A 12634-nucleotide genomic window follows, 5' to 3' on the forward strand; every position below is an offset into this window, starting at 1 on the left:
ATAAGGATATTAATGAATTATTGTTGGAAATAAAGTTAACCGATTATCTAAGGGGAGTGGTGACTTTTCTAGGAGTCACCGCCCTCCAAACCTTTCCCAACAGCCACGACTCTCAATGCAAACGTGGGGAGGAGGATTAATAAGAGAGTTGAGGGTGATTCAAAAGTTACGCCCATATCCACACACTGGCCCACAGTCTGTACAGGTATGCATACGTATGACAGAATAATGAAGGTTTAACAATGTTTACATAAAAGCATGTCCTCCTTTCGATATATACATGTCACTTCTAAATCTGAAATAATATTCTGTGCAAACGCTATAGTATTCTAAATCATTCTCTTAGTCTGAAATAATATACTATATAATATTCTGAGAATTTATATGCTGCAAACACTATAACACTTTTGGATATTAACATACTGTTGACGTATTTAGAAATAGAAGTATTAATTTAAATCGAATCATTCTGCAATATTAATCACTGTATATTGGTATATTCATAAATAACAGCAATAAATTAAATACGTATTGAATCATTCTGGGAACACAGTATATGACTGGAAAATAATGGTAATAGAGTAAAATCTACAGTGAATTAAGTCATGACAGATAAAAAAACAATTGGTATTTAGCGGTAATTGATATGAGTAAATATTCTGGAAATTAACTAATAAATAATCAGAATGATAATAAGACACAAACATTGATACTAACATATTTACTAACGACAGTCTGAACCAAATCCATCCCTGAGAAGTAGGGAGAACTGCTGAAGGGCACCCAACCTGATAAATGGGTGGGGAGAACTGCTATAGGGCACCCTACAAGATCACTAAGTGGGTAGGGAGAACTGCTATAGGGCACCCTACAAGATCATCGGGTAGGGAGAAGTGCTATGGGGCACCCTACATGGTAGTACTGAGTATGGGAAACTGTTGATAAGACACCCTACATTAGTATATTTTCCCATTATTCCTAATCTATAATTTAGTCTTTGACACTGCTACCTTAATTTTAGTTTATAGTTAATTCTGAATATACTTACTTATATGTTAATTACTTAAATAATTCAAAGCATCTTCTAACCTGGTTGTACAGGTTTGGACTAGCAGAAATTAAGGTACGTACTTTCAACCCTACTAGGACCCATAACTAGGGCATTTCCAGTTATTTTCCCTAAGGGACATTAGGGATTACCCAAGGTGTCTGATGTGGGAGCATCCAAGGTACAAAGCAATCTTGTATCATCAAAAAGTATTTTCTTTTAGCGTTGGTTTGTTTTGAAGGTATTTTCTAAGTTTTCTAACCGTCTTCCAATGAAGTGTGATAAGTTTGCAGCATTGCATCCTCCTGCATTTGCTTTTCTTTCATTCAAGCTTCAAACTAGCCAGCATAGGAATAGACATAGTCATAGGCTTTCCTGTCACATTTTTCTACAGTAACACTTTTGAGTTACAGTTTGGAATGTGAGGCCAACTAAGCAACTAGAATGTCTAGCTCAAATGCTGTGTTTCTCATCATTGCATCTATGTTTCTTGTTTAAAGAAACTTAACTGGATTGTAATGTCCCCTTTTGGGATGATCCTAAATCTTGCCCTAAAAATCACACAAGTTTAATTAAAATAAGAAGTGTATTATAGTTAGAATTATAACTTTACCAATTAAAATGTCTTTGGCAAGATAAATCCTGTTTTAGGTCCTGCAATCATGCCAGACAACATTTGAAATATAATTCATAAGACCAATTATTTCTGTAAGGGTTAGGGGTCCAACAACATAAAAGTGCATATATATTACTAATCATCATAAACTATATAGATAAATCATGCAATAGCTATTTGAACTTAAGAAACCTAAAGCATTCATAGTTCCATTTCCTATAGCTAAACATAATAGGGATTGGAGAAGAAGCGTGATAAGGCGCCCGGACATTCACCACAACTAAGCCCAAGGGCGCATAGCATCCAACCACGATAACTCAAGCCCTTGGCCACAAGTGGCAGGATCTCTTGTCCATCCAACATGAGGTGGGCTACTTAGAAGGGGAACACGTATCTGCTCTCCCAATCGTGGCTCCACAATAAGGTGCCCAGGGATTTTGCCACAAGTAAGCCCAAGGACATGGAGCATCCAACAAAGCTGACTCAACCCCTTGGCCTCAAGTGGCAGGAACTCTTGTCCATCCAACATGAGGTGGGCTACTAAGAAGGGGAACATGAATCTGCTCTCCTTATTGAGGTTCCTCTCTAATCCTTACATGATGGATTATAGGAGACTTAATTGAATAAATAAATAATTATATAAATTGACTACTTTAATTATAACGATAACAAAATATTGAAAGATTATATATCAAATATTATCATTATTTTGCAAACCATAAAATGGATAGGACACAAGACTTCTCTATTTTGAATGCTGAAGCCTACATCAAACTGGTCTCCTTTGATGAGTGCAGATTACATGTAATGATTTCTGATCTGATCAATATCCTTGATGATGTCCTTTCGGTGCTGATCTGCAATATATATCCCTGCATCAGTAATGGAGGGTTATGAACTTTTCATGGCAATGTCCCTTCTAGAGTGGTGTCTCCTTTCAATCTGCCCGTTACCCCTCGACTTAATAAATCGCTGTCCTTACCAAATTAATCACATACACCTTGGCAACCACATGTTCAGTGATTCTTTAAGTTTATAAGTTCGCTGATTAAGGGAAGGCATTTCATTGTATGGGTCGGTTTAGACAAATCAAAATTGCTAGGTCATTTGGGCAATTTTCATATGGACGCATAGCTAATTTAATAATTTAGTTCTTTTTTTAGGAGGGTGGAAAATGTATCATGGTGGGGGCATGACACTGAGTTATATAACGTAGCAGGGATTGGGTTTTGTGACAAGTATTTGAACTTCACACCAATTTCCAAGGTTGTCTATTTCATTTCGGGTCCTACAAGGTGTTGTATAAAAAAGCAAATTGAACTTGGAAACTCCTAGCTCAAAACACATTGGAGAAGATGAATCTGCATGTTACCAGTGAAACTAGATACTACAAAGTTAATGTGCCCAATTCCAAGGCCAACTGAAGATAAAATAATTTAATTTTGGAACCATTAATTCTCATCCCATCGTTATGATGGTGTAATATGTTTTCATGTAGCACATCTCATTCTGCACCTGTCTATATAAACTGAAGTCCAGCATGATTTGAGGACAGCTAGGGAGCATCAAGACAATCATTTAGCAAACTTTGGGAAACAGTCTCAGGAACATATTGAGTGTCAAAAGTTTGAGATCTTATAGGATCTCTTTTGTAATTAAACAACTGAGAAATAGCATGTATCAAGCTCTTGAAGCTAGTTTGTTTTAAATTGGTATAAATAAACCAGTCTTTTTGCTGAATGTTGTTGTTCTGCTATGCATTTGTATTAAAAGTTTATGTTTGCTGCATGGTTAGGTAGTCCTGAATTGGACCCTCCGACCACAACTACATCATAAGGGATCAGCCATATAGAAGTTCATCAAAACAGCATAAAAGGTCAAAGGAACCTCTCTGTTGATTGATAAAATATGAATTCAAAGCTGATTTCTATGGCAATGTTTGACCTTTTCCTACTACTCTTTGCCCCATATTTCAATCTAGACCATTAAAGAAGGCTTCTAAAAGGAATTAACAAAGGAAAAAACAATTAACCCTGTTCCCTAAATCCTAGAAATCCCTAAATTTTATAGAAATGAAACAGACAGAGCACAAACTTCTAAACAATCCACCGCATTAGAATCCTTCAGAGATTCATGGACAATTAGAATCTTCTTAGGTGGCCTAGGGGTAAATCTGGTGGAATATAGGATAGAAGAAAGATGGGGACTTCTTAGAATCAAGTTGTTATGAAAAATGTAGTGATACCGTGGAAGAATATGGACTGAAGGTCTTCCAAAGGTCAGCATTATAATGTAGCTACGTCTCAAAACATGGTCCATGCCTAGGATACTCTTAAGGAAAAATGGTATTTTAGTCCCCTCTAAGGATTTTGTTTATCTAAAAGCTGATGAGGATGTTGATCTTCATCAATGTGCTTTCTTGTGAAAGATTTGGGATTTTACTTTCTGGCTAAAATGTTCATTCAGTGGGCATTTTTAAATTCATTGTCTTCTGTGTGCAAAAACTTTCCTTCTAGTTCAGTATTGATCAGATATCGATATGTAGCCCCTGTTCTAATTACATGGAATATATGGTTAGATAGAAATAAGATAATATTCAAAGGTAAACCCAAGCAGGTGGAGAAAGTTACCCTTACATTAATAGCCTGGATTTCAGAACTGGTCAGTTCTACCTCCAACCCAAAACAAGAGAAAGTAGATAATATGGATGAAAGTGACAAAGCAATTCTAGATGGTTATATGCTGATTCAGAAAGCTTTCCCTTGTAAAGAGGTCATTATAATGAAGGCCTTTGCACCTGTGGTAAAATGGAAACTCATCCAGAAGGTTCCAACAAGCTCAATCTTGATCTCTGGGATCCCAGGCAAAGTAAAGGCAGAGGAATATTAAATTTGTTTTGATATGAACTTGAAAAAACTTCAATAATAAAGCTGAAGTGAAATTCTTCGTAAGGAATTGAAAATTACCACAGATGATGGTATAAGTAACTGACACAGGAGCATTCCAAGGCTCATGCAATCCCGCACACCCCAAAAATATGTTTCTAACATTTTTCTTTTCTTTCTTTGGATTTGCCTTCAGGGTCACAGGTTCTGTAGCTGGTTTTGCTCTTCAATTTTGTTTCAATAAATCTTCTAGAATGGACTTGGACTTTACCCCTTAATCCTTGGCAGCTTCAACCCACAAAAGGTAGCCCATCTTTTTCTATTTCATCTGATGGCAGTTCAAAACTTCAACGCTGTTTTTCCTTTCACTTTCAGCAGTTGAAAATTACAAATTGTAGCAGTTAAAAAGGAAGGGCCGGTCAAATAATTCTTATTTTGAGCGCAAGGCGGCTAGCAGCAGTCACCATTTTCTTTCCAAAACTCTGGTGCCAGCAGTTACAATCACAAGGGAATATAATTAAATGTTCATCTGTTACATATGCCCTCTTCCCCAACTAGCAGCAGCTGTCATCTATTCTTGACAGAATCATCTACTATAGGAAGCAGTTAAAAATATCCCCATGACCCCATAAATACAAGTAGAATACAAAAACATAAGTTGTGCCTTTTGAGAAAGGACTAAAGGAGCAACAATAGTAAAAACTGTGGATATTCATCCCGGTTGCACAGCAGAAAGATGTGTAGAGGCATAGTAAAGAAGTAGATATTTAATACTTGGCACAGCATAACACAACAGCTGAGAATAGATGAATGGAGAAGACATAAGGTTCAGAAAACTAGTGGAGGGTTCAAACAAAATCACCAGAATATCATCCTTGGCACTGTAGCAGAAAAGTTCAAATTGCAGATGAGTACAGTACAGTAGTTTTATATATTTGATTGGCTGTCATAAGAAGCCAAAGCGTGCGCACCTGTAACTGGTTGTAAAGAAGTATTTTGAGGCTGTTCAGCCCATGCGAGGTTGTCATTTCAGTTGTTTTTATGACTGTCATAATTTGCTGCTGTAGTTTATTGCATGTTTGTGTGTGTCAAATGTATTGCCTACCTGTTGCAGGTACACCACCCAGGACTGCATTAATAACCCAAAACTAGAAGGCCATTACAATCTTATATCTGAGTGAGACAAGAAGAAACACTTTCCTAATTGGAAATTTATGTGATAGTTGCATCTTCCTTTGATTGATTTTTTCGGGAAGTATATTTGGTGTCAGGCTTCCTACCTAACGGAGTAGGGTAGTCCTTTGATGGCAGTCCTTTAGTATATCAGGCTTCAAACAAGTTAGATTAGTCAAAATATATATACAAGAAGTTCACAAATATGCATAGTTCCACAGAGTTTCCTGACAGGGAAACGGGTTTCAGGGACGGGGAGACCAAGGGCCTATGTTTGAAGACGGTGGGGGGACAATCTAAGCTTGTGGACAGCAGCAGGGGTGTGGCAAGGGAATTGCATAAATACATATAGTACTTAAAAAATTAGTTGTAAAAAGAGGTGCAAGTAAAGTATAAGAATTGCAAATGAAACTTTGGCATACTATATAAAGTTTAAACTAATAAACATTAAAAACATGACAATGATTGCATTGAACATTAACAATAGTGGACAGAGGTTTGTAACTGTGATGTCCCCATCTAAAACATTCGAAACATGATAATGCTTAATGATATTTATATATAACCAAATAAATGAATAAAATCATAACAAACAAGATTTAATATAAAATTTATATTTCTTAAATATTAATAAAAAAAATCATATTTAAGTAATATAAATAAATGAATAATAATAAAATAAATATAAGTATCCAGTGAGAGCAATCATACATGGACGATCGATGTCAAATAGCCTAAGTATCGATGAAACTCAGAACAGCGATTAGTAAAATGATTATTATGCGGTATACATCTAGATTTGTTGTCGATCATCAGCAAGACAAGGAGATAGAAGGGATTCAAGCCTTGGTCAATGTTAATACAATCAGTAGGATCGACTTAGCAAACAACTAATCCACCGTTCATCATCGTATCAAACAAAACACGCAATTACCATTATCGCCACCAAAACAGAGAGTATAAGGGGCTGCTAACTAATCTTATCCAGGGAGGCGTGATGAAGCGTTTTATGTTCGGGATACACTGAAGAGTTACGATTCTTCTCTTCTTCCTATAATATTAAGGGGAGGCATCGGGACAAAGGGGAGAGGAAAAAAAGACAAAAATATCTTCCAGAGACTTGTTACGTGGTTTGTCACATTCACGTCAGCATTTAGAGCCAAAAAGAAATCAGGACTATTAACGGGCAGCCTGAGCTTAATTACTACACGCACAGGTAAGTCGCTATTCTAAACAAACATATGGTCTCACAAAACCAATAGCGGATATTAAAGCTTTACAACATGAAATTGTGATCCCTGCTAAGAATATTGAGTAGATATCTTTAAGTTTATAACAGTATAAATAAGACCCTGACACATACTTATATGATCCATTTATAATAAATTCAACTCTGCCAATATATTGTGATTATACTGCACTAAAATAATTATACAATCTGATTATTAGAATTATATGTGTAAAGTAAGTCTGAATACATGATAGAGTTGTTCGACTGTCCAGTTTATCTCCATCTTGGGGAGAGCATTGGAAATAGTTTACAGTTGCCACGAGGGGCTGCCATGTGGTCAGAGACCCATGGAGTCAAGAGGCCTGTTACTGTGTCCCTGCCAGTCTGCCCAAGACAGAGGTGAAGTCTGGGTGTCTGAAGGCATTAAGGATTAAGTAGGAAGCATAGGGGAACTACCCATCTAGCAAGGGGGTTAAGAGTAACCAACCCTTGGATCTGGTAGACAAGCAGCCCTTGCTCTCCCATTTAGTCCAAGATACCTTCTCCTGTCTATATGTTAGTGTTATTACCTTGACTCATAATATGTATATGCTGTAGGTATAGTGTGTGCACTCTTGTGATTGCAGGATTATCCATAGTCAGGTTATCAGCTACTGGTTAAGGCATGATCTCACTTATGTAAATCATGCATGAAAAATAATTAATGTGGTCAATGCTTAATATGTGGTTATATTCTTAGATGTAATTAGAGTGTTCCCTTAAAGTAGAATCGGTAGACACTATAACCATATTGAATACACTATAACCATATTGAATAGGATTATTACTGTGTATAAGGCATAGTACTGGTAGGGGACATTACAGTAACTTTGTGAGCAAACCAAGAATAAGTATAAGAATTGCAAATGAAACTTTGGCATACTAAGTAAACTTTAAAAACTAACAAACATTAAAAACATGGCAATGTTTGCATTGATCTATAACAATGGTTCGAGGAGGTTTGGGGTCAAAATCACACTTTGAAAGCCTATTGCCATCCTTTTTATTTGAGTTTTTCATTTTGCAAAGCCTAATGATGCAACCACTCATTAGGAGGTTTTGGCACATTCCAAATCCATCGGTGAGGTTGGTTTTCCATTTCAGAATCTCCCACGTGTTTACTGAGATATCATTTGTAATGAGTGCATTTTCAATGTAATGCAACAACCCATTGTTTCTCTCTTTTGCCTTCACATGGTCACATTGCTTATTATTGATGTATAAAATTTGCATCGTGATTGTACTATCGAAGCTATTGGAGTTATTCATTTTGTATGGACCATAGGATCTAGGGGGGTCTAAAAGGAGGTTGGAAAACCCACCAGAAGGATAGACTATCATTTCCATCTTGGTTTAGCTATTCACTTGAAGATTGTATAAAATGCTTGAATAGCATCTTTAGTATCAGTAGACTCTCTGTTTTCAGTATTTCAGTTTACTGCATTGCAATTTTGGCTTTCCCTATTTTAGTGAGCTTTGATAAGGAGCGAAGGTGGTGTGAATGCTATCATCTCTGTGTCATGACTAGTGGGGGAGGATCAAGGTTTAGGTGATCAGTCATGTATGGTGATCAATACAGATTAACAGGTGTTGCTCACAAATAAGTGTGGAGCAAGTGGTTAGATAATCTGAAGTGGATATGAATTCAATGATTGCAGGTACAGGTTGAGCAGCACGTTGTTCACATCACATGCAGGGTATAGATGTTCATAGGCATGTTGAGTTTATGATATTTCAACAAGATCATGTCAAGGTGAGACACACAGATTAATCAATACCAGTTACAAGAAACTAGGGAAGGCAAAGTTGCATAATAGCGACTAGAGGCTGCAGATCAACCATATTTTCTTCTTTTGGATCAAGGGGGTTTTGTTAAGAGTGTGTGATCCAAAGCTGTGTTATTCTATAGTTTTGTCATGCAACGACTTAGAAACTTAGGAGTGTTAGATGTTGGAACATAGGATTACAACCAACAATTGTTTTGTGTTGGTATTGTAATATATAATTTGTAATGTTAGTAATATTAGTAGTTATTTGGGTATATGGATGGGTGGTCAGTAATATATAGTTCAGGCTTAGGGGATTAAAAAGTGAAAAGCTTTATAAAGGCTAAATTTTAACCTAATAAACAATCCTATATATTTAAAATTTGATTATTCATTCCCTTTACATTAATGACAGATATAATATATTAATTACCTTTTCTACATTCTCCCCTCTTACAGGGACACAGTAATCTCACCCCTCGGCTACAACTTTTCAACAAAATTCATGAGCAATATGTACCTGAACCAAATGGATTGTGTCCCTTTATATATATATTTAAATATTTTCTACTTAAACCTGCTCCTCATATATAATTTCTACTTATGCTTGCTCCTTATATATATTTTCTACTTATGCCTGCTCCTTATATATATTTTCTTCTTATACCTGCTCCTTATATATATTTTCTACTTACACCTGCTACATTTGTTTCAAGATTTATAGTATATACCAATCAAGTTCCTTCTCTTCCTTCTCTACCTTGCTTGATGTGCTCGATGGCTTGTTTTTGGTACACCCTTTAACGAATATTCCTATCTATTTACTCCATTCCCCATGACCTAGTTTAAGAATTAGAAAATACTATTATAATTTACTTTCAATTTCAATCTCATTTTTTATTAAGATAAGTGGCCCTCTGTTTTATAATAGGTGCTTTTATTGTATCTTCATTATCACAACTTCACCAACGTTGCCTTGGTACATACTACGGGCATATCCAATGTAGTCGTGGGCTTCCTATACACACAAAAGTGAGGTGCGCAGCCGAGCCACAATCTTAGAAGTACACCACCAATTCCTTTAAAATACAATCCCTCAGACAATTTATCTGAGTTTTTATTCGTATTGGTTCCAACTTCAACTTGATTTTTCGTCCTCGGAGATTTTGCAGGATGAACTAGTTTTGTTTAAAACAATTCAGTTTACGTTTGACATTAATCTGCACTCAAATCAGCATGATCTATTCAACCTATAAAGATGCTTTTGGCCATGTCGTTCAAGAATACTCAATTTCTGCCATAGCATCTATCAAATTCAGATATGAGAATCTCAATAGTCGATAAAAAGGATAAAAGCCCACTTCTACTGCAACCATGATCACGTAGAGGGGAATACTCCCGAACCACAATAATCCTCCAAATGCAACAACAAATTCTGGATTAGTTGTGTCTTATGCTGGTGAGACTCGGTGCTCAATCACTAGCAGCAATTATTAGCAACACAAACTCAAGCTTGACTGCTAGAAATCTACACCAGAATTCGCACCAGTCACCTTTGCAGACAATGCCGGCGACCCAAGAATTGCACCAATCGCAGGAAAAATCAACCCAGCCCTGGAACGGTAAAAGCACAAAAATCTCTTTAACTGCCTACCCATCCGGCGGTTTTGCCCTCCCTTCCCTGCCGTACATTTGGTGAGGTTGTGAAATAACAAACTCTAAGTGAACTGGACTCAACAAAAGATTAAATTCTTACAAACACAGCGCAGCTTTCGCCACACGGCGATCAAGGCAACAGACAACCTCACCCAAGATTTAAAAAGAAATCAAAAGCATTTAGGGAATAAATAATTTGACATCATTTCTGACCTAAAATGTACTAGATATAGAAAAAAGGAAAAATGTGTATAGCAGAGTAGCGGATTGAAAGGAGTGTTACCTCTTTGCCGTGATGAAGGCATTCAAAGTAGTCCTCGCGAAGGAGAGCACAGTCTTTGGGCTCTTTACAGCGCGAAAAGCATTCGCTGAAATCGATCCAAAAATCGTAGCATCGTCCCTTTCCTCCCGTTATTCCCCACCCTGAAGCCATTTCTCCCCCTTTCTCTCTGCCTCCCAGCAACTATTTTCCTCTTCAGAACATTGTATTCTTACGCTCTTAGTTTATGGTCCCATGAATTGGGGCTATCCAAATATTTCAAACGGGTGCTGTGAAAAAAGAAGAATATTTTTAAATTTTGTAGTGGTTAATGATAAAAAAAAAACTTAATTAGGAAGGGTTTTTCATAGTGAGTGTTAAATAAGTTAATTTTTTTTTTGTTATCAAATTTATAAGTATGATAAAAAAAAAATGATTTAAATTCTTATATAACAATGTATGATAGAAAAAAATGTAATTGAATGTTGTGTTTGAATGTTGTCAATCTTATTATTAGTACTATTGCAATTAGTTGATCAAATTTTCATTAACTTGTTATTATTAAATTGTTTTTCCAACAATTATATTTATGATTTTTTTCTTTCAATGGTTTTTTAAAAATTTTCAATAGTTAAGATGCATGATTTTTAAGTTTTCAAATTACAAGAAATTCTTTTGCTTCAACCTAATTGACTCAAATAATTTGTGTCTTATTATCGGATTTCTCCCATCAAATCCGGATCCACTTTTTACATAAGACAAATTTTTAAGTCATTAAAATAATATTTAGTATATTTTATCCATATTTAATAAACACTCCTTTTAGGGATTTTAACTTATAGTTTATTTTATTTTTTAATGATATAATTAAAACTCCAAAGATATATATTGATCTCTATTAATTCATATCAATTGATATCGATCACTAGGTAGATTAATATTTTACACTAGTGTACAACTCTCAACCATGTTTGGTGTTTAGAATTACTCATCTTAAAGATTTTGGTGAATTTGAATTGCAATTCTTTAACTGTATTATATTCTTTTAATTGTGTTTTGAATTATATTGTAAAATTAAATTTGAAAAAGGAAAAAAATAGGGTTAGGTAAGTCCTTGAAGTTTCATAGTGTCTATATGTTTGACATAATAAACAAAATTTGTTTTTTTATAAGTCAAGAATTGTATTAAATTTTGTTATATCATGAAGTTCAATTTTTCTTATAGATAAAAGATATTCATTATTTAGAATAAATTGTTAATATTTTTTAAATAGTTCTTATTTACATGTAATCATATGATCAAAAATTAGATTACTAAATAAATAAATGAAATGATTAAATAACATTAAACATAGTATATCGATCTGAAGAATACAAATTTTTAACTAATCCAATATTTTAACATTTATGATGATAGTAATATATGCTAAAAAAAATTGAATTATAAATATGGTTGAGTTTAAATTTATTTAGAACTATGACTAATACAAAATGTTTGTACAATGTAAGATATTAATCACTATGCTTGTGGAGTTGAGTACATTAAACATATTTTTCTCTTTTTGGTTTCAATATTGTCCCTTTGGAAATAGGGTTGCATAATATATGCATTGAAGATAGTGTTTCATGATATCTCCATGATGGAAGGTACATTATGGATTATTGAAACCATGACATGCAAGAGTACATCATGTAGAATGTTAAAAGATATGATCAATATCACAAATAGTACTCTTTAGATGATCTAATTTCCAAATTTAATCCCTTCAAATTTATTTTATTCCAAAGATAGGATAAAATTAAAAGTAAAAAAATTAGTTAGTGTAATAATTTTTTGAAAGTAAAATAAAATAACCTTTAATTTATTAAATATTTATGTATCTTATTTGTCTACTAAAACTATAATTTTTAACAAATTTTAATAAAATAAAACTCTAATTTAAACTTTAAAAGCAATAAAG

General features: G+C 34.7%; 1 protein-coding gene across 1 annotated transcript in view; it reads right to left on the reverse strand.

Moving 5' to 3' along the window:
- Positions 1 to 10960, reverse strand: part of LOC131033309 (NADH dehydrogenase [ubiquinone] iron-sulfur protein 5-B) — a 33990-nt gene extending 23030 nt beyond the window's left edge. The window contains exon 1 of the mRNA XM_057964496.1: positions 10698 to 10960. Coding sequence (XP_057820479.1) covers positions 10698 to 10847 — 150 coding nt within the window. The 5' untranslated portion in view covers positions 10848 to 10960. The remainder of the gene's footprint in view (positions 1 to 10697) is intronic.
- Between the last annotated feature and the right edge of the window lie 1674 nt (positions 10961 to 12634).

This window comes from Cryptomeria japonica, chromosome 10 (assembly GCF_030272615.1).
Source record: "Cryptomeria japonica chromosome 10, Sugi_1.0, whole genome shotgun sequence".
Lineage (NCBI taxonomy): Eukaryota > Viridiplantae > Streptophyta > Pinopsida > Cupressales > Cupressaceae > Cryptomeria > Cryptomeria japonica.